The following is a 21624-nucleotide window of genomic DNA, read 5'->3' as shown; positions in this document are numbered from 1 at the left end:
ATGGATTACAATTTGCCAAGATAAATGAAGTTTCCCGTTTAGGTCAGAAAAACTATGATGTCTAATACAGCAAATTGGGCACTTTATGGAACGTCTTGCCATGCATCAAATTTTTAGCCCCTTAAAAACTACCAAATCTGTATTTTGAGAACCTCCTTATTTTAAATTAAAATTTTTTTCTTACTTAAAAAAGTCTCCAAGATCACCCGGTTTTGATTTTCTTCTGTCCCCATCTATATTTTGCCCGTATTTTTAAAGGAAGGGCTTTCATCAGCTGACCTAAAAATGTTGACTGTCACTGTAATTTGCATTTTGTTGTCAGTTTTACCTATCAAATTTTCTTTTTTTGGCAGTTAAATAAAGTTACAACAAAAATCAATTTATCACCCCTTTGACTCAAAATCAGCACCTTTCACAAATCCCCTTATTTTGTGCTGAATAATATTTTTTACTGGGGGGGACCCGCACCCGGGCAGAAATCAGGGTTTTTTCATTGCGTTTTTTAAAAAATGAACCCAAAAAATGAAATTTTTCCCCGATAAAACTTAGTCATTTGTTTTGAAAATGTAAACAAGACGCCCTGATGGTCCTGAAACGCTCACCCCTTCCCACGCCCCAATTTTTGGGGATGACACGATTTTTCTTTATTTTACATAGTGACTAGTTTTTGGAACCCATTGACCAGTTTCAAACCCGACCCGATTCACAAGAGAACTTAGACAAAATTTCATACAGTCCATGAAAAGTATGGGCTTAGAGAGGTACAGGTTTTTTTATTTTTTGACCTAGACCTAGTTTTTTATTGCACGTGCCCCTTTTCAAACTTGACCTGATATAATCAAGGTGAACTTTGACCAATTTTTTTCGAATTCATTTACAAGTATGGCCCTTTGGGGCACAAGGGTTTTTTTATTTTTGACCTACTGACCTAGTTTTTTAGGGCACGTGACCCGTTTTTAACTTTCCTAGATTCATCAAGATGAAATTTGACCCAAATTTCTAAAATCCCATGAAAAAAGGGACCTCTGAGTGGTACAAGCAAAAAATTTACAGCGGACGCCGGGACGGACGAGGACCGCGCGTCACAAAAAATCACCTTTTCCTTTGTGACAGGTGAGCAAAAAAATCAAAACAATGGAATAAAACTGGATATTTGGGCTTAAAAGGGGTAATGAAAAGCTACTCAAAAACAAGGTGGAATAGGCACCGGACAAATATTTCGAAAAACTGCTTTTTTTTTTTGACGATGACATTGTACAGGAAAACAAGAGGGCCATATGGTCCGAATCGCCCCTCTTTCCCCCATGACCAGTTTTTTTGTATGACGTCGTTTTTTTCTATATATGACATGGACCCAGTTTTTGAGCCCATGTGACCGTTTTGGGAAATTGAAATTTGGTATTTTTAAGAAAAAATTTGACCAAATTTTTATAAAGACCATTGAAAATATGGTCTCTGATAGGCACAAGGTTTTTTTATTATTTGACCATTGACCCAGTTTTTGAAGTAGGACCCTGTTTGCTTTACCCGATTCATCAAGGTGAAATTTCACTTTTTTTCTGAAAATTTGACCCAAATGACCCGTTTTTTTTGGCACGTGACCCGTTTTAAAACTTGACCAGTATCATCAAAGTGAAAAATTTGACCCATTTCATAAAGATCCCTTCAAAGGGGATGGCCTTAGAGAGGGCTAAAGTTTTTTATTTTAAGAACCCACTGACCTGTTTTTTTCACAGTTTACCCAGTTTCAAAATTGACTATTATCACAATAAAACATTCGCATTTATTAAAATCCCCTGAAAAATAGGGGTCTTGAGGGTCACAAGGTTTTTAATTTTTTTCCTACTGACCTATTTTGTGGCACGGCCCCCCTTTCGCTGATTGATATCTTTTGATGCTTCGACAATTTTTATGGGTCCTTTTACAAAGTAGGCCTCTCAGAGGTCACAGGTTTTCTATTTTTAGACCTATGTCCCGTTTTTGATTTCCAAAGGCCCGTTTCGAACTTGCCAGATATCATCAAAATAACATTCAGACCAACTTTATACAGATCCCCTGAAAAAAATGGCCTCAGGAGAAAAGGTTTTTATTTTTGACCATGACCCAGTTTTTTGGGGACGTGACCCACTTTCGAAATTGACCTTATACTCAGTGAACTTTAGACCAACTTTCTACAGCTCCCTGAAAAATTGGCCTTAGAAGGGGCACAGGTTTTTCTATTATTTGACCCCGACCCCGTTTTGACGGCACATGACCCATTTCGAACTTGAACTAGTATCTCAAAGGGGAACGTTTTGACCCAATTTTCATGAAAATTCATGAAAATATGGCCTTAGGAGGTCAAAAGGTTTTTTTATTTTTTTTACCTTTGACCTGTTTTTGAAGCATGGACCAGTTTCATTCTTGACTGATATCTAAGATGAAATTGACCAAATTTTTATCAGATCCATGAAAAAAAATGGCCTCTGAGAGGGGCAATGGTTTTTTTTTATTTTTACTGACCAGTTTTTGAAGGCCGTGACCCCGTTTCGAAATTGACCTAGGGGATCATCAAGGTGAAAGTTCTGAACAATTTTTGAAGATCCATTGAAAATTATGGCCCCTAGAGAGGTCCAAGGTTTTTTTTTTTTGACCATGACCCATTTATTGGGCCCCAGTGACCCCTTTCGAATTGACCTAGAAATCATCAAGAGAAATTTTGACCAATTTTTATGAAGATCCATTGAAATTTTGGCCTTAGGGGTCACAAGGTTTTTTTTTTTTTTAGACCCATGACCTACTTTTTGGCCCCCACGGACCCAGTTTTGAATTGACCCAGAAATCATCAAGGTGAAATTTTTGCCCAAATTTTTAGAAGATTCATTTAAAATTATGGCCCCTAGAGTGGTTTAAAGGTTTTTTCTATTTTTAGACCTACGACCCACTTTTTGGCCCCCAGTGACCCCCCTTTCGAAATTTTACCTAGAAATTTTCCAAGTGAACATTCTGCCCTTTTTTTAAAGATCCCCTGAAAACTGGACCTTAGAAGTCCAAGGAAAAGTTTAGCACGCACAGACAACGGAGCTGCCGATCACAAAAGCTCACTTTTCACTTTGGACAGGTGAGCTAAAAAAAATGTTAGTCCACTGAAATTATCTGCAGAAAAAACCCGATGCTTATGCCACCTAGGAGCCAACAATCAAATCATTTCCGTTTTTTTTATTTCGGAAAAACCCCAAAAATCTAAAATATATTTTTTTACAATGTGATGGAATTGATGAAATAATTTTTATCATTTTTTTTTGCAAGGGCTTCACTCATGGGTAAAAAAACATGAAATGCAAATGATGCAGACTTTCATTTTTTGCAGAAAAAAGTATTTGTTCCCAATATGTGATCCAAGTGGGAATGAAAAAAAGAAAAATGTGTTTGCAGTTTAAAGGGGGGCTGTGCCCCACTGGGGCTCCCCAAATTAAATCAAGTTTCACATGGCACTGCCATTCAATGCCCCAAAGGTCAGTGGACAGCAGTTTTGTAAAAACCCGGGGGGGAATTGGTAAAAATTCCGTTTATACTTTTTGTCAGTCAATGTTGATTATGAAAAAAAAACAAAGGTGTTTTTTTCCGATTGCCCCTAATCCAATAAATTGAAACAAAACCGAATGAGTTGTTGGGTTTTCCTGTCCGGTGACCAGCACCAGACAGTTCAGGGTCTAGGTCAAAAACTTTTTGGGATATGTGGACACAAAAAAACAAGAGGGCCTGAAAAGGGCCTGTATCACTCACCTGACCCATGCTAAAATCTCAAGAAGTTTTTTGAGAATTTTGTCAAAAAGGGCCTTAAAGTTTTAACAAAACTTTTCCTTTGTTTGACCCCGGTGGGCCCCGTTTTTGACCCATATGACCCAGATTCAAACCCGACTAAAGATCTGAAGATTTAAATTTGAAAGTTTCATGAGTTTCAGTCATAAATGGGGCCTAAGGATTTTTCCAGCTTTTCCTTTTTATTTGACCCTGTGCCAGTTTTTTAACCCCCCATGACCAGTTCGAGCTTGACCTAAAAGACATCAAGATTAAATTTTGACTAAGTTTTATGAAGATACAGTAAAATGTGGCCCCTTTCAGTGTTAACAAATTTTCCTTTGTTGATGGTGACCTGTTTTTTACCCCACCTGACCAAGATTTGAACATGAACTAAAGATCATCAAGATTAACATTCTGATGAAGTTTCATGAAGATATGGTCATAAATGTGTGGCCTTTAGAGTGTTAACTAGCTTTTCCTTTGATTTGACCTGGTGACCTAGTTTTTGAACATATATGACCCAAATTTGACCTTGACCTAAAGATCACCAAGATTAACATTCTGACTAAGTTTCATGAAGATACAGTAATTATTATTACTATTTTTTTTCTTTTTTTTTTTTGTTGGGTTTAACGTCGCACCGATACAATTTTAAATCATATGGCGACTTTCCAGCTTTAATGGTGAAGGAAGACCCCAGGTGCCCCTCTGTGCACTATTTCATCACAAGCTTTTCCTTTGATTTGACCCGGTGACCTTGTTTTTGACCCCACATGACCCAGATTCAAACCTGACCTAAAGATCATCAAGATTAACACTCTGACTGAGTTTCATGAAGATACAGTCATAAATGTGGCCTCTAGAGTGTGAACAAGCTTTTCCTTTGATTTGACCCGGTGACCTAGATTTTGACCCCACCTGACCCAGATTTGAACATGACCTATAGATTAAAATTCTGACCAAGTTTCATTAAGATATAGTCATAAATGTGGCCTCTAGAGTGTTAACTAGCTTTTTCTTTGATTTGACCTGGTGACCTAGTTTTTGACCCAACAAGACCCGTATTCTGGCTGGACTCTGAGATCATCATGAGTAACATTCTGACCCAGTTTCATGAAGATACAATCTTAAATGTGGCCTCTACAGTCTTAACAAGCTTTTCCTTTGATTTGGCCTGGTGACCTAGCTTTTGACCCCAGATGACCCAATATCAAATTCGTCCAAGATTTTATTAAGGGTAACATTCTGACCAAGTTTCATTAAGATTAGGCCTAAATTGTGACCTCTAGAGTGTTAACAAGCTTTTCCTTTGATTTGACCTGGTGACCTAGTTTTTGACCCTAGATGACCCAATATCGAACTCGTCCAAGATTATATTGAGGGTAACATTCAGACCAAGTTTCATTAAGATTTGGTCAAAATTGTGACCTCTAAGAGTGTTAACAAGCTTTTCCTTGGATTTGACCCAGTGACCTAGTTTTTAAACCCAGATGACCCAATATCGAACTCATCCAAAATTTTATTGAGGGTAACATTCTGACCAAATTTCATTAAAATTGGGCCAAAATTGTGACCTCTAGAGTGTCAACATGCTTTTCCTTTGATTTGACCTTACTCATATTACTCTATGTAATTGCACTATGTGTAATTTTGTCAAATAGGATATATTACATGTCTATGGGCCGGTGACCTTAGTATACAATAAACTATTAAATTGAACTCATCTTAATTGATGACAAAACAAGCGCTGTCTGATGACAGCATGCTAGACTATTGAAACACTTGTCAATAAAATGGATTTTATAATAGTACTGTTAAAACTGTCTCTAAACAAAGGGAAGAAATTTAACACAAAAGAAAAAAAAATTCTTAAAAGGTAAAGATATGTCAAAATACACCTAACAAGAGGGCCATAATGGCCCTATATCGCTCACCTGTTATCATTGCACTGAAGGACAAGAAGGTCAAAAAATCATAATCAAGATCAATCAAAAGAATTATGAGAAAATATAGTTGAAATTTTCTTAAAGTTACATCAAATAAAACTATTTTCAAATCAGGCCAGTAGTTTCATACAAGAAACTTTTTTTAACCAAAAAGAAAAAAAAATTCTTACAAGGTACAGATATGTCAAAATACACCTAAAAATTGGAGGTATCATCCATGTTGTAGTGGTCTCAGTTTTTCCCTACGGCCAATAATAAAAAAGTTACTAAATAAGCTATTTATAGTAACATAAAAGGGAAGAATTAAAAAAAAATTATTGTAAGTGAACAAAAGAAGGATCTGCCAAATAAAAACAAGAGCACTACAATGCAACGCAAATGCAGAGCAATATGTACACAAAACAAAGTCATATGACGTTTGACCCCTAAGTGTGACCTTGACCTTGAAGTGAACCATCTGAAAATGCGCTCTGCAGGTCGTTTCGATGAGGTGAACATTTGTGTCAGGTTTCTTTGAAATCCTTGACGGGGTTCAAGTGTTACAGAGCAGGAGGGAAATTGCTAGCCAACAGACAGAGAGACAGACGGACACCGAGGTGATAACATAATATATCCCTTCCGGCGTATAAAAAGGAATCAAGATCTTATGGTGATACAAGTTGTGTGCAAGTTTGGTTATAATCAAGTCATAAATGAAGCTGCTATTGTGAAGACAAGGTCAAAATAGCTAATTCTGGCCCTTTCAGGGGCCATAACTCTTGAACCCATTATGGGATCTGGCCGGTTCAAGAAAGGAACCAAGATCTTATGGTGACACAAGTTTTGTGCAAGTTTGATTAAATTCAAATCATAAATGAAGCTGCTACTGTGCAGACAAAGTCAAAATAGCTAATTCTGGCCATATCAGGGGCCATAACTCTGCAACCCATAATGGAATCTGGCCAGTTCAAGAAAGGAACCCAGATCTTGTGAGGATACAAGTTGTATGCAAGTTTGGTTAAAATAAAATCATAAATGAAGCTGCTATTGTGCAGAAAAGGTCAAAATAGCTAATTTTGGCCCTTTCAGGGGCCATATCTCTGGAACCCATTATGGGATCTGGCCAGTTCAAGAAACAAACCAAGATCTTATGGTGATACAAGTTGTATGCAGGTTTGGTTAAAATAAAATCATAAATCAAGGTGCTATTGTGAAGACAAGGTCAAAATAGCTAATTCTGGCCCTTTCAGGGGCCATAACTCTGGAACCCATAATGGGATCTGGCCAGTTCAAGAAAAGAACCAAGATCTTATGGTGATACAAGTTGTGTGCAAGTTTGGTTAAAATAAAATCATAAATAAAGCTGCTATTATGCAGACGAGGTCAAAATAGCTAATTTTGGCCCTTTCAGGGGCCACAACTCTGGAACCCATATTGGGATCTGGCCAGTTCAAGAAAGGAACCGAGATCTTATGGTGATACAAGTTGTGTGCAAGTTTGGTTAAAATAAAATCATAAATGAAACCACTATCGTGCAGACAAGAAATTGTTGACGCACGCACACACGCAAATTCTGGCCCTTTAAGGGGCAATAACTCTAGAAACCATGATGGGATCTGGCCAGTTTTCGAAAGGACCCGAGATATCATGCCAATACAAGTTTTATACAAGTTTGATCAAAATTGCTTGCAAGTTGTGGTCTCTAGCGTGTTCATAAGAAATTGTGAACGGACGGACGACGGACGAAGGGTGATCACAAAAGCTCACCCTGTCACTATGTGACAGGTGAGCTAAAAATTGGAGGTACCATCCATGTCGTATCACAGAAAAGTGGTCTAAGTTTTTCCCTACGGCCAATAATAAAAAAATTACAAACAAGAGGGCCATGATGGCCCTAAATCGCTCACCTGTTATCATTGCACTTGAGGACAAGAAGGTCCTCAGAAAAAATATCTAAGTCCAAAGGACAGGAACAACAAAGGGAAGAAATTTAACCATAAAGAAAATTTTTTTTTTAAAAGGTACAGACATGTCAAAATACACCTAAAAATTGGAGGTACCATCCATGTTGTACCACAGAAAAGTGGTCTCCATTTTTCCCTACAGCCAGTAATAAAAAAGTTACTAAAAATAAGCTATTTATAGTAACGTAAAAGGGAAGTAATTCAAAAGAAAATTATTGTAAGTGAACAAAAGAAGGATCTGCCAAATAAATCTGTTGACATTAATGAAATTTCAGATCAGTATCTTCATTAGTTATGGAGATATATCCATTTTAATTTGAAATAAAGGGAGGTAATTTGACATAAAATCAGTCCATAGTTATCTACCCTGATTGGCTCAGTCCAACTAATGACAATAATGAAATTTCAAATAAGTCCTATAAGTACTTACTGATATAAATTCATTTTAATTACAATCAGGGGAGGTAATCAGATATAAAATAACTCTGGAACCTACGATTGGATCTGATTTGTCATGGAATCCAAGATTTATTGTTGTTGAAGATATTTTGGAAGTTTGTATCAAATCAAACCATAAATGAAGTCTCTAAATGGCTGCAAAAGCCAAAATAACCAATTTTGGACCTTTAAGGGGCCATAACTCTGGAACCCATGATGGAATCTGGCCGGTTCAAGAGAGGAACCAAGATCTTGTGGTGATACAAGTTGTGTGCAAGTTTGGTTAAAATCAAATCATAAATGAAGCTGCTATTGTGCAGACAAGGTCAAAATAGCTAATTTTGGCCCTTTCAGGGGCCATAACTCTGAAACCCATTATGGGATCTGGCCAGTTCAATAAAGGAACTGAGATCTTATGGCGACACAGGTTTTGTGCAAGTTTGATTAAATTCAAATCATAAATGAAGCTGCTATTGTGCAGACAAGGTCAAAATAGCTAATTTTGGCCCTTTCAGGGGCCATAACTCTGGAACCCATAAAGAGATCTCGCCAGTTCAAGAAAGGAACCAAGATCTTATAGTGATACAAGTTGTGTGCAAGTTTGGTTAAAATAAAATCATAAATGAAGCTTCTTTGTGCAGACAAGGTCAAAATAGCTCTGGAACCCATATTGGAATCTGGCCAGTTCAAGAAAGGAACCAAGATCTTATGGTGATAAAAGTTGTGTGCCAGTTTGGTAAAAATCAAACATAAATAAAGCTGCTATTGTGCAGACAAGGTCAAAATAGCTAATTTTGGCTCTTTCAGGGGCCATAACTCTGGAACCCATATTGGGATCTGGCCAGTTCAAGAAAGGAACCAAGATCTTATGGTGATACAAGTTGTGTGCAAGTCTGGTTAAAATAAAATGATAAATGAAACCACTATCGTGCAGACAAGAAATTGTTGACGGACGGACACACGCACACACGTACTGACGACGGGTGATCACAAAAGCTCACCTTGTCACTATGTGACAGATGAGCTAAAAATAAGCTATTTATAGTAATATAAAAGGAAGTAATTGAAAAGAAAATTATTGTAAGTGAACAAAAGAAGGATCTGCCAAATAAATCTGTTGATATAAATGAAAATTCAGATCAGTATCATCATTAGTTACGGAGATATACCCATTTTAATTTGAAATAAAGGGAGGTAATTTGACATAAAATCAGTCCATAGTTATCTACACTGATTGGCTCAGTCCAACTAATGCCAATAATGAAAATTCAAATAAGTCCTATAAGGACTTACTGATATAAATCCATTTTGATTAAAATCAGGGGAGGTAATCAGATATAAAATAACTCTGGAACCTACGATTGGATCTGATTTGTCATGGAATCCAAGATTTATTGTTGTTGAAGATATTTTGGAAGTTTGTATCAAATCAAATCATAAATGAAGTCTCTATATGGCTGCAAAAGCCAAAATAGCCAATTTTGGACCTTTAAGGGGCCATAACTCTGGAACCCATAATGGAATCTCGCCAGTTCAAAAAAGAAACCAAGATCTTATAGTGATACAAGTTGTGTGCAAGTTTGGTTAAAATAAAATCATAAATGAAGCTGCTATTGTGCAGACAAGGTCAAAATAGCTAATTTTGGCCCTTTCAGGGGCCATAACTCTGGAACCCATAATGGGATCTGGCCAGTTCAAGAAAGGAACCGAGATCTTATGGTGATACAAGTTGTGTGCAAGTTTAGTTAAAATAAAATCATAAATGAAGCTACTATTGTGGAGACAAGGTCAAAATAGCTAATTCTGGCCCTTTCATGGGCCACAACTCTGGAACCCATAAAGGAATCTCGCCAGTTCAAGAAAGGAACCAAGATCTTATAGTGATACAAGTTGTGTGCAAGATTGGTTAAAATAAAATCATAAATGAAGCTGCTATTGTGCAGACAAGGTCAAAATAGCTAATTTTGGCCCTTTCAGGGGCCATAACTCTGGAACCCATAATGGGATCTACAGGGTTTCAGAAATCTTCAAATTTATTGGTAGCCCATTGGGCTACCAAAATTTTAATCTGGTAGCCCGAACATTTAAGTTTATTTGGCAATGGCCATTTCGGTTTATTTACTATATGCTTCTATACTACAGTAGATGGAATGATTAAATTATTAGAGGTTTCATAATTTTAGCCATACGCACATTGTTATAAATTTTGTTCTCTTAAATAACAATTATCATTACTTCTTTTTCTCATTTTAAAAGATAAAACTACATGTTTTTAACTGCGAAATATCATCAGGAGTACTCCTGATAGTTATAGCAACATGGCAATAAAAAAGGAATGCAAATCAATTTTTATAAACTTGCAAATTCATTAGAACGTACTAACTTAACTGTATGAATTGTAATTTATCTCAAAATTATTTAAAGTTGATCCTGTCTGATTCTAAACATCTGCCTGGTTTAATAAACAGACTAGAACCGCGTATATAGCGCCTCTCAGTTTCTTGACACTGTGTATTCACTTATCCGAATTTATGTTTGTCCAAAATTCTGTATACTTTCTGATATTTTGCAAAATCATGGTCGATTTTTTTGGCATGTTAGGCAAGTATTTAAATTTAAAAGCATAAACAATCAGTGTAGGCACTAAACTGCCTCAAAATCAAATATCTGTTCTTTCTGATCTCTCGATAAATATTGAGGTCAGCAAAACCGAAAGTACACTTTTGGCAGGTGGCGCTAAAATGACGTAATTTTAAGACTGGTTTGCATATTGTTTTAAACAATACCTATCAGCAACTTTGATGTTACTGGATCAGTCTAAAATCAATCTTGCGCATGTTTTTGTACAGTAAGTGTTAAGATAATTAAAGCCTTGGGCATGTATCTCTTGATAGACAAGGGGATTATAGACAACTATCAAAATTATATTTGAAGATTAAATTATTGATTTCCGGGCTACTCGATAAGGAGTTTCAAGGTAGCCCGCCGGGCACGCTCTGAAAAAATTTAGTAGCCCGACAGAATTTTCTGGTAGCCCCCGGGCTCCGGACATGGGATTTCTGAAACCCTGGGATCTAGCCAGTTCAAGAAAGGAACCGAGATCTTATGGTGATACAAGTTGTGTGCAAGTTTAGTTAAAATAAAATCATAAATGAAAACACTATCGTGCAGACAAGAAATTGTTGACGGACGGACGGACACACGGACGACGGGTGATCACAAAAGCTCACCTTGTCACTATGTGACAGGTGAGCTAAAAATAGGAAAAAACTAGAATGTGTCTGTAGGACACAGGGTGTGCCCCCACTGGTACATTTGTCACAAATAAGTGGCAATAATTCAAATGTTTGCAGTCTTAATGGGGTATAGCCTCAACAAACATTTTATAAAAAGGATTCATTATTCTAGGCTCTATACTTTTTGAGCTATGAGCATCACAAACAAAAAATCCACTATTTTGACTATTTCAAGTGCCATAACTCTGAAATAAGTGTGCAAGGTCACATCACGATAAAGACTCCAGCAAGGTTTCCTGAATTTACATCAAATACTTTTTGAGCTAGGTATATAATTAGGTGAAAAAGTGCATTTTTTTACTATTTCAGGGGCCATAATTTTAAAAATAAGGGGTGGAGCCAGCCAAAAAATTAGAGGTGTGCAAGTTTATATCATGATAAAGACTTATGCAGGTTTTTAACCATTTATATTAAATACTTTTTGAGCTAGGTGTGTCACAAGGTGAAAATGTACATTTTTGACTATTTCAGGGGCCATAACTCTAAAAATAGGGGGCGGACCCAAATGAAAAATAGGAGGAGCACAAGTTCATATCATGATTAAGACTCATGCAAGGTTTCATGAATCTATATCAAATACTTTTTGAGCTAGGCATGTCAGAAGGTGAAAATGTGCATTTTTGACTATTTCAGGGGCCATAACTCTGAAAATTGGGGGCAGACCCAAATGAAAAATAGGAGGTGCGCAAGTTCATATCATGATTAAGACTCATGCAAGGTTTCATGAATCTATATCAAATACTTTTTGAGCTAGGCGCGTCACAAGGTGAAAATGTGTATTTTTGACTATTTAAGGGGCCATAACTCTAAAAATAGGGGGTGGAGCCAGATGAAAAATAAGAGGTGCGCAAGTTCATATCATGATTAAGACTCATGCAAGGTTTCATGAATCTAAATCAAATACTTTTTGAGCTAGGCATGTCACAAGGTGAAAATGTGCATTTTTGACTATTTCAGGGGCCATAACTCTAAAAATAGAGGGTGGAGCCAGATGAAAAATAGGAGGTGCGCATTTTTATATCATGATTAAGACTCATGCAAGGTTTCATGAATCTATATCAAATACTTTTTGAGCTAGGCGTGTCACAAGGTCAAAATGTACATTTTTGACTATTTCAGGGGCCATAACTCTGAAAATAGGGGGTGGAGCCAGACGAAAAATAGGAGGTGCGCAAGTTCATATCATGATAAAGACTCATGCAAGGTTTCATCAATTTATATCAAATACTTTTCGAGCTAGGTGCGTCACGAACTTCGGATGGTCGGACAGATGGACGGACGCACGGAGAAGACCAAATCTATATGCCCCCACCACTCATGGGGGGGGGGGCACAAAAACACAACAACAACAAAGTAGAGTTATAGGACCTGCTTTGTGCATGTCAGATCATGACAGTGAACAAGTGTGTGATGTTTGAATCCATTCCCATTAGTGAGTACTGAGATACCAGCTTACATACAAAACCTTAACCAAAAATTTCTAAGTTGAAAAAGGGGCATAAATTTGTAAAATGCAAAATAGAGTGACGGAACCTGTGCAATGTAAGTCAGTTTATCACAGTAAATAAGTGTGTGAAGGAAGTTTCAATCCATTTCCACAAGTGGTTACTGAGATACCAGCTTACATACAAAACCTTAACCAAAAATTTCAAAGTCGAAAAAGGGGCATAATTTTGTAAAAAAAAAAAAAAAAAAAAAAAGCAAAGAGTTATGGAACCTGTGCAATGTAAGTCAGTTTATCACAGTGAATAAGTGTGTGAAGTTTCAATCCATTCCCACAAGTGGTTACTGAGATACCAGCTTACATACAAAACCTTAACCAAATTGGGACGCGGACACACAGGCAAGTCCAACAGCTCTACTATTCTATGAATAGTTGAGCTAAAAAGGGGTATAACTCTAACAAGAGATCTCAGAGTGATCTTGGCGCCCACCATTGAGCCATTTTTGAATGTTCCAAATTTCAAGACTAGCTCAAGGTCGAAATGAAGGTCAAAGTTTATTTCGGTACATAACACTGTGCATGTGGTCCAAGCATGTGGTCCAAATTTGAAAGCTGTACGTAGCTTAAGAAATGTGAAAGTAGGTCACTAAATCATTTTCAAGTTCAAAGTTCATTTTGGTACACAAAACTATCATTGTGCTTCAAATTTGAAGGCTGTAGCTTAAGAAATGTAAAAGTAGGTACTAGGAAAAAATCAAGGTAATATTTCAATTCAGAACACAAAACTATGCAAGTGGTCCAAATTTGAAGCATGTAGCTTGAGAAATGTGAAAGTAGGCCACTAGGTCAATCTCAAGGTCAAAGTTCATTTTGGTACACAAAACTACGCATGTGGTCCAAATTTGAAGGCTGTAGCTTGAGAAATATAAAAGAAGGTCACTAGGTCAAAATCAAGGTCAAATTTCATTTCGGAACACAAAACTATGCATGTGGTCCAAATTTGAAGCCTGTACCTTCAAAAATGTGAAAGTGGGTCAATAGGTCAATGTCAAGGTCAAAGTTTGTTTCGGTACACAAACTTATGCATGTGGTCCAAATTTGAAGGCTGTAGCTACAGAAATGTGGAAGTAGGTCACTAGGTCAAGATCAAGGTCAACTCATGTCAAGCTTCATCTTGCCACTCAAAACTATACATGTGGTCCAAATTTGAATGTTGTAGGTTATTGACAAGAAGATTTTTAAAGTTTTTCCCTATATAAGTCTATATGAACCATGTGACCCCTGGGGCGGGCCATATTTAACCCTAGGGGGATAATTTAAACAAACTTGGTAGAGAACACTAGATGATGTCACATACAAAATATCAAAGCCCTATGCCCTTTGGTTTTGGACAAGAAGGGTTCAAAAGTTTTTCTCTTTATAAATCTATGTAAATTATGAAAATAAACAAAGAGTGATAACTCACTCGAAAATTATTGAACCAGTCTGATTTTCAGAAGGAAACAACTTGTGTACCAATACATCAGTCTGACAAAGTTTGGTCAAAATGCCCCAGTAGTTTCTGAGGAGATGCAATAATGAGAAATTGTTAAAGGACGGACGGAAGGACGGACACAGTGATTTGAACAGCCCACCATCTGATGATGGTGGGCTAAAAATATTGCTGACAGAGTAATGTCTCTTGTCATACATGTGTACACTGTCACTATATACAAGTATTCCAAGTCTCAGTTGAGCTAAAAATGTATGAAGTTTTTAAGCTATAGTAAGTATTTAAGAAAAGTGAACTTAAACAAAAACAAGAGATCACAGAGTGATCTTGGCGCCCACCAATGTGCCATTTTTGAGTGTTCCAAATTTCAAGACTTACTGACTAGCTCAAGGTCAAATTTCATTTCCGTACACAACACTGTGCATGTGGTCAAAATTCGAAAGCTGTAGCTTGAGAAATGTGAAAGTAGGTCACTAGATTAATCTTAAGGTCAAAGTTTAATTTGGTACACAAAACTATACAAGTGGTCCAAATTTGAAGGCTGTAGCTTGAGAAATGTGAAAGTAGGTCACTAAGTCAAAATCAAGGTCAAATTTCACTTCAGAAACAAATCTATGCATGTAGTCCAAAATTGAAGCCTGTACCTTCAAAAATGTGAAAGTAGGTCACTAGGTCAATGTCAAGGTCAAAGTTTGTTTCAGTACACAATCCTATTCATGTGGTCTAAATTTGAAGCCTGTAGCTACAGAAATGTGAAAGTAGGTCACTAGGTCAATCTTAAGGTCAAAGTTCATTTCGGTACACAAAACTACACAAGTGGTCCAAATTTGAAGGCTGTAGCTTGAGAAATGTGAAAGTAGGTCACTAGGTCAATGTAAAGGTCAAAGTTTGTTACGGTACACAAAACCATGCATGTGGTCTAAATTTGAAGCCTGTAGCTACAGAAATGTGAAAGCAGGTCACTAGGTCAATCTTAAGGTCAAAGTTCATTTCGGTACACAAAACTACGCAAGTGGTCCAAATTTGAAGGCTGTAGCTTGAGAAATGTGAAAGTAGGTCACTAGGTCAAAATCAAGGTCAAATTTTATTTTGGAATACAGAACTATGCATGTGGTCCAAATTTGAAGCCTTTACCTTCAAAAATGTGAAAGTAGGTCACTAGGTCAATGTAAAGGTTAAAGTTTGTTTCGGTACATAAAACCATGCATGTGGTCCAAATTTGAAGGCTGTGGCTTGAGAAATGTGAAAGTAGGTCACTGGGTCAAAATCAAGGTCAATTTCATTTCGGAACACGAAATTATGCATTTGGTCCAAATTTGAAGCCTGTACCTTCAAAAATGTGAAAGTAGGTCACTAGGTCAATGTCAAGGTCAAAGTTTATTTCAGTGCACTAAACTATGCATGTGGTCCAAATCTGAAGGTTGTAGCTACAGAAATGTGAAAGTATGTCACTAGGTCAAAATCAAGGTCAACTCATGTCAAGGTTCATCTTGCCACTCAAAACCATACATGTGGTCCAAATTTGAATGTTGTAGGTTATTGACAAGAAGTTTTTAAAAGCTTTTCCCTATATAAGTCTATATGAACCATGTGACCCCAGGGCGGGGCCATATTTGACCCTAGGGGGATAATTTTAACAAACTTGGTAGAGAACCACCAGGCGATGCTACATTACAATATCAAAGCCCTAGGCTTTGTGGTTTGGACAAGAAGATTTTCAAAGTTTTTCCCTATATAAGTCTATGTAAACCATGTGACCCCCGGGGCGGGCCATATTTGACCCTAGGGGGATAATTTGAACAATCTTAGTAGAAGACCACTAGATGATGTCACATACAAAATATCAAAGCCCTAGGCCCTGTGGTTTTGGACAAGAGGTTTTTCAAAGTTTTTCCCTATATAAGTCTATATAAACCATGTGACCCCCGGGGCGGGGGCCATATTAGACCCCAGGGAAATAATTTCAATCATCTTGGTAGAGGACTACTAGATGATGCTTCATACCAAATATCAAAGCCCTAGGCTCTGTGGTTTTGGGCAAGAAGATTTTCAAAGTTTTTCCCTATATAAATCTATGTAAATTATAGAAATAAACAAAGGGCCATAACTAACTAAAAATTTGTTGAACCAGTCTGATTTTCAGGGGGACACAACTAGGGTACCAATACATCATTCTGACAAAGTTTGGTCAAAATCCCCCTGGTAGTTTCTGAGGAGATGCGATAACGAGAAATTGTTAACGGAAGGACGGACGGACGGACGGAAGGACGCCGGACCACGGACGCAGAGTGATTTGAATAGCCCACCATCTGATGATGGTGGGCTAATAAGAAATACTGATCAAAAAGGCCCATCTTGACCTACTTGCCAATCTAATGATAACTAGAGCTGTCACAGGAGTGACAAATTATACCCTCACAATATGGCCTTGTCACAGAAGTAAGCCATTGTCACAATCGAACCTTTAAATCAATAGGGGTCATCTGCTGGTCATGATCGAACTCCCTATTATGTTTCTTGATCCTAGGCCCAAGCGTTCTCAAGTTATAATACGGAAATGGTATAACTGTTCTGGGTCACTGTGACTTTGACCTTTGACCAACTGAATTCAAAATCAACAGGTGTCATCTGCTGGTCATGACCAACCTTCCTATCAACTTTCATGATCCTAGGACCAGGTGTTCTCAAGTTATCGTCCGGAAATGGTTTAACTGTTCGGGGGTCACGGTGGCCTTGACCGTTGACCTACTGACCTCAAAATCTACAGGGTTCTTCTGCTGGTTATGACCAACCTTCCCATTAACTTTCGTGACCCTAGGCCAAAGCTGTCTCAACTTAATCAGGAAACTGTTATGGGTAATTTTTTTTGACCTACTGACCTCAAAGTCGAACATGACTTGTATTTTATGGTGTTACATCTGTGTACTAAAATTTATGATCCTAGACCTAAGCTTTCTCAAGTTATCATTCGGAAACCATTTAAATGTTCTGGGTCATTGTGACCTTGACCTTTGACCTACTGACCTCGTGTTCAAATTGGACCTGTATTTTATAATGTTACACCTGTATTCTCAAGCTATCATCCGGTAACTCTTTAACTGTACCAGGTTATTGTGACCTTAACCTCTGACCTTCTGACCTCAAAGTCTAACTTGACCTGTATTTTATGATGTTACACCTGTGTACCAAAATTCATGATCCTTGGCCCAGCATTCTAAAGTTATCATCTGGAAACTTGCAGGTCATAGTGACCTTGACCTTTGACCTACTGACCTCAAAGTCAAACTTTACCTGTATTCTATGATGCTACACCTGTTATAAAAAATTATTTTAATTTGTCAAGCCTTTCATGAGTTATTGTCCAGAAACCATGAAAATAAACCGACTGACAGACAAGCTCACCCCTATGTTCCCCCACTCCCCAAACTTTCTGTGGGGGGTATAATAAACAAGTGTACAGAGTTTCAAAGCTACAGCTCTTTTAGAACTCAAGAAAAGTGGACCTAAATAAAAAGAAATTCAAAAGTTCACAAAGGGCCGTAATTCAGACAAAATGCAAATCAAACTTATGGCTCTTGACCTACGTATTTATCTAAAGATGACAAACAAGTCTGCAAGTTTCAAAGCTAATGTTCTTATAGTATTAAAGTAAACCAGGAAATTCAAATTTTCAAAGTCAAAAATTCTGACAAACTGGATGTTAGAGTTATGGTTTTTGGTCTACTCACTTATCTAATGATAATAAACAAAGGTGCAAATCTGTAGTTCTTACAGTTTTTGGGAAAAGGTGCACTTCAGAATTTTAACCAAGAAAATCAAATTTTCTAAGTAAAAAAAATGGCCATGATTCTGACAAAATGCTGATCAGGGTTACAGTTCTTGGCCTACGTAGTAACCTAATGATGATAGAAGCTATAGGTGTTTTAGTTCTTGAGAAAAGGTAGACCTAAACAAAGACTTCAACCAACACTGACCATCAAGTCACGAAAATACCTCATAGACTTTTTTTTAGGGCTGGCAATGATTAGCATTTTTGGTATTTGAATATTCGTTCATCTGATTGGAACACGAAGATAATATGCCCATCTTTTTTTTATAGTGAAGCTTCCTGAAGTATGGGTAAATTCCAACCAGTGGTTCCTGAGAAATACTCCGGCCAATAATTGTACTATAGTTGAATAATCAAAGGGCAATAACTTGGTGAAGAATCATCCAACCGGAACACAAAGACAACATGCACATCTCTTGAAAGTTAAGATTTATATTTAGTATGGGTAAATTCTAACCAGTGGTTCCTGAGAAATACTCCAGACAAGAATTGTACTATAGTATACTTAGTACTGTTAAATAATCAAAGGGCAATAACTGAATAACTGATTGAAAAATCACCCAACCGGAACACGAAGATAATAATTATGCGCATCTCCTCTTGATAGTAAGCCTCATATGAAGTATTGCTAAATTTAAACCAGTGGTTCCTGAGAAATACTCTGGACAAAAATTGTACTATAGTATGCTACTGTTGAATAAGCAAAAGGCAATAACTCTTTGAAAATTCATCCGACTGGGACAAAAAGACAATATGGCCATCTCCTCTTGATAGTGAAGCTTCCTATGAAGTTTTGCTAAATTCCAACCAATGGTTGCTGAGAAATATCCTGGACAAAAATTGTACTATAGTATACTATTGTTGAATAATCAAAGTGCCATTACTTCGTGAAAATCATCAAAAAGGAACACAAAGATAATATGTACATCTCCTCTTGATAGTAAAGCTTCCTATGAAGTATGGGTAAATTCCAACCAGCAGTTACTGTAAAATACTCTGAAAAAGAATTGTACTACAGTATACAACTGTTGAATAAGCAAAGAGCAATAACTCTGTGAAAAATCATCCGACCGGTACACAAAGATAATATACATATCTTCTCTTGATAGTGAAGCTTCCTATGAAGTTTCGCTAAATTCCAACCAATGGTTGCTGAGAAATATCCCAGACAAGAAATGCTGGATGGACAGACCAGTCGTACGTACAAACCAACAACTATATGCTTCCCCTTTGGAGAGCATAAAATCTGATAAAATTTGATAAATCAAAAGCCACAATTATGCTGAAAATCAATGAACTGGAAAATGTTGATGATATCAACAACTAAGCTTGGCAATGATTACTTTTGCAAAGTTAGGTGTAAATCTGCCTTGTGGTGTCTGACGAGTTACGCTGACAAAGTTTGTGACAGACAGACAGCACAAAATCAATATGTCTGCCACACAATATGTGGAAGACATATTTCTAGTATGTTTAATAAAGCCATCAATCCAGATAAAGGTTATGCTTTAGAAAGAATATGCATTTTAATTTCAATTCAAATTATTTCTTCAATGATAATGTAAGACTTACTTTTTGGGAATGCCGAGTCGCACAGTTCAGTCATACAGATCAAATCAGCCTGCAAATTTAATAGAGTAAAGTCAAAGACAAGAACACAATGAAAATGGCATAAAGTCCCATTTTTTTTTAAAACTGCAATCTAGTTTTAAAGAAATCAGAAATGTGTCATACAACACAGAAATGAATGTATGTTGACTATGAATGGCACACCTGACTGAGGTAAACTATTGGCACAAAGTGATCCAGGAAGTATTTCTGCCATATACGTATGACTGATCTCTGGAAAGCATTGAGGAGATTTTTTGTTTTCCCTTTTCAAAAGTGGCCATACATTAGGCATGCACGTTTTTTTAGATGGCAAAATAAATTGAACAAGAGGGCCATAATGGCCCAATATCGCACACATGATTTGAGTTGTTTGCTTGAACAAATTTCCTAGCTAAAGCTTTAAAAACAAGAAAATTAGGAGAGTAGGTCAAGGTAAAGATTATGCAAGATTACTTTTGAAATCTGTAAAAAATTTACAGGTGGTCCATTGATCCTTTTGCTGTAGCCCAGAACAACAAGTAGGTCAGTAGGTCACATTGACTGAAAGTCTGTTTAAAGATTGGCATGCAAAACTATACATGTCATCCAAATTTCAAAGCTGTATCTTAAACTAGAGCTATCACTAAAGGTGATGAATGTACCCCCCGCATGCACTGACACAGTACATTGCAATTTGATGCACACAAGACTGCATGATTATGTGGACTGTATGTATATAGACTGTATGTATACAGTATAGTAACAAAAAATAAAGTCCAATAACTATGCAGAATATTTATCTAAAAGAATGTAACATGCACCATGCACAACTAGGGTGGGTACTGATCACTTGTGTGAAGTAGACGCACACAAGGTTGCATATGCAGACTGTATGTACATAGTATGTTAACAAGAAACAAAGTACCATAACTCTGCAATTTTTTTTTCTGAAAGAACCTAACATGCCTATGCACAACTACTGTTGTTACTGATCACTTGTATAATATTTTATTAAATTGTGTCAAGGGGATGAGGAGAGATGGTGCACACAAGATTGTGTCTACTGACAGACAGACGGACTGACAACCTGAAACCAGTATACACTCCCCCCTTACAACCCTGTTGTCGGGGGGTACAACAAGAGGGCCATGATGGCCCTATATCGCTCACATGAGTACCATTGCTCTTAATGATAAGATCAAGTTTTGATATAGATCACATAGGCATAATGTACACATTAAATATCATCAGGATAAATATTTTCTTATAACAGTCCCTTTTGACCTCTGGGTCACATACTAGTCAGGGTCCTAGGCTCAAATGCTGCATTTTTGTACTAGCATGACTATTCCTTACCCTGGAAGACTTAGATAACATTTAAAACCTTTAAAATCTCCTTAGAAGCTGCTAACGTATATTATCTTACATAAACAAGAGGACCATGATGGTCCTGAATCGCTCACCTCTTCCCACATCTCCCAGTTTTGAGTATGCCGTCGTTTTTTCTATTATTTGACATAGGGACCTAGTTTTTGAGCTCATGTGACCCAGTTTTGAACTTGACCTAGATATTATCAAGATAAAAATTCTGACTAATTTTAATGAAGATCCATTGAAAAAAATATGGTCTCTAGAGAGGTCACAAGGTTTTTCTATTATTTGACCTATTGACCTAGTTTTCGAAGGTACGTGACCCTGTTTTGAACTTTACCTCGATATCATCAAGGTGAACATTCTCACTAATTTTCATGAAGATCTCATGAAAAATATGGCCTCTAGAGAAGTCACAAGGTTTTTCTATTTTTATACCTACTGGCCTAGTTTTTGACCGCACGTGACCCAGTTTCGAAACTGACCTAGATA

At 37.0% G+C, this 21624-nt stretch overlaps 1 protein-coding gene across 1 annotated transcript in view; it reads right to left on the bottom strand.

Annotated features, from left to right (window-relative positions):
* Window positions 1–202: 202 nt before the first annotated feature.
* LOC123563992 (uncharacterized) overlaps window positions 203–21624 on the bottom strand; it is a 155842-nt gene continuing 134420 nt past the window's right edge. Inside the window, exons 9-10 of the mRNA XM_053525994.1 lie at window positions 19744–19792; window positions 203–279 (exon numbers count right to left, since the gene is read on the bottom strand). Of these exons, the coding sequence (XP_053381969.1) occupies window positions 203–279; window positions 19744–19792 (126 nt within the window). The remainder of the gene's footprint in view (window positions 280–19743; window positions 19793–21624) is intronic.

This window comes from Mercenaria mercenaria, chromosome 2 (genome assembly GCF_021730395.1).
Source record: "Mercenaria mercenaria strain notata chromosome 2, MADL_Memer_1, whole genome shotgun sequence".
NCBI classification, from domain to species: Eukaryota; Metazoa; Mollusca; class Bivalvia; order Venerida; family Veneridae; genus Mercenaria; species Mercenaria mercenaria.
Note: the sequence above shows the minus strand (reverse complement) of the source record. Positions and strands in the feature narration are given on the sequence as shown.